Source organism: Olea europaea, unplaced genomic scaffold, assembly GCF_002742605.1.
Source record: "Olea europaea var. sylvestris unplaced genomic scaffold, O_europaea_v1 scaffold24362, whole genome shotgun sequence".
Lineage (NCBI taxonomy): Eukaryota > Viridiplantae > Streptophyta > Magnoliopsida > Lamiales > Oleaceae > Olea > Olea europaea.
In genome coordinates, this window is record NW_019242552.1 from 1 (window position 1) to 1,641 (window position 1,641).

At 35.7% G+C, this 1,641-nt stretch overlaps 1 protein-coding gene across 1 annotated transcript; it reads right to left on the reverse strand.

Annotated features, from left to right (window-relative positions):
• Positions 1-145: 145 nt before the first annotated feature.
• Positions 146-1,144, reverse strand: LOC111382110 (cyclin-dependent kinase inhibitor 3-like). Its single transcript, XM_023005981.1, has one exon. It carries the CDS (start codon positions 895-897, stop codon positions 370-372), a length of 528 nt encoding a protein of 175 aa, XP_022861749.1. The 5' UTR covers positions 898-1,144; the 3' UTR covers positions 146-369.
• Positions 1,145-1,641: the final 497 nt, after the last annotated feature.

Consider the following 1,641-nt stretch of genomic DNA (forward strand, 5'->3'; position numbering starts at 1 on the left):
TTTTTTTTTTTTTTTTTTTCTTTTTTTTTTTTTTTTTTTTTTTTTGTCAACATTCCTTGTGCAGATTGGGGGAAAAAAAATTATACTTGGAACATTCAAGAGTAAACCCAATTTTTTTATTTCCTTATAATTCAAATGAAAATCCAAATTCACCAAGAAAAATCCCCAAATTCACCAAAATGATTGTATCTTCAAACATGCAAAACAGAAACAGAAAATGAACTAGCAAAACAAACACATCCTTCAAAATTTAATCTTAAAATGAATATTTAGATTCACCAAGAAAAATCTCCAAATTTATAAAAAAAAATACCCAGTATATAACACCCCCCAAGAAAAATCCCCAAATTCACCCAAAAGATTGAATCTTTAAACATGCGAAACGGAAACAGAAAATGAATTGAAAAGAGAGAAAAAAATCCACCTTTCTTTGTCATCAAATTCCAGTAAATTCTCTCCAAATGAAGCCTCCATTTCTCCATCACCACCATTTTTCTCATCCTTCTGATTATTTTCCTCCGCCTCCAATTTTCCCTCCAGCCCATCAATTTGCTCCTCCTTTTCCTCCTCAAAATTTAGGGGACCCACTTTACCTTTGCCTGATTTTGGCTGAGGGTGTTTCTTTCTTTTAGCTTCTGGCACAATTGGGGGTGTGGGCTTCACCAATCGTCTGCTCCTCAGCTGCAAATACGACCCATCATCACCGCTAATCTCCGCCGATGATTTCTGAAGGGCTAGGGTTTTTGCTCTTGTACGAACACCGAGTGAGGATTGGACAGCGGCGTGGGCGTGGTTCACCTCCATCACCGCTACTTCACCAATTACCTTCGATTTCCTCATGTACTTGACCATTTTTCGACCTCCCTTTTTCTGCTTCCCTCTCACGCTGTTCACCATTTGTATATATTTCGTCAAGACATCATTTGAACAAAATGGACATTTAGAAAGAAATTAGCAACAGTTCTTCGTGCGCGTGCTTGATTACTTTTTTCAGTTGTTGGTTAGGAAAAGGAGAGGTGGTTTTGCAGTTGTTTGTTTTATAGAGAGAGAGAGAGAGGGTAAAAGGGGTAAGAACCAGTGCGTGTGCAAGAACCTGGTTTTTGTATGAGGGAGTAGGGAAGGAGGTGATGTGAGTAGGGTGGTTTTATAGAAGAGGGGGATGTATTCTGTATAGCTTATCATCTCATGGGAGAGAAATAGAATTTACCCTCTTTGGAGCATGTTTGTCTAAGCTTAAACGTAATTAAGCCCTTGTTTGAAAGTGTTTTTTGATTATCACTTTTGTCCCAAGACTCATTTCTAATCATACATTCTTCAAAAAAAATTGTTTTCATATGTACACCTAACTTTTCTCTAATTCTAAATCAAGCATTTTTAAAAAGAATAGCTCTAACACAAGTATTAAAAGTTACTTTTAAGAAATGTTTTGAAAATCAAACAAGACATAGATATGTCAAAAGGTCTTGAACCAATTGAGAGTTACGCAAGGAAGGAAAATATAAACCCCGTTTGAAAGTGATTTTGAGAATTGATTTTTTTACTATTAGGAGAAAAGTGGGATCCATTTGTGAGATAAGAAGTCAAATAAGACAGCTGGAATAGTGAAATAACAGTCAAAAAATCAATTTTTTGGTTCAAAAA

What these genes read in the sequence shown, in the direction of transcription:
- LOC111382110 (XM_023005981.1), bottom strand. Translation starts at nt 897, where the DNA reads ATGGTGAACAGCGTGAGAGGGAAGCAGAAAAAGGGAGGTCGAAAAATG.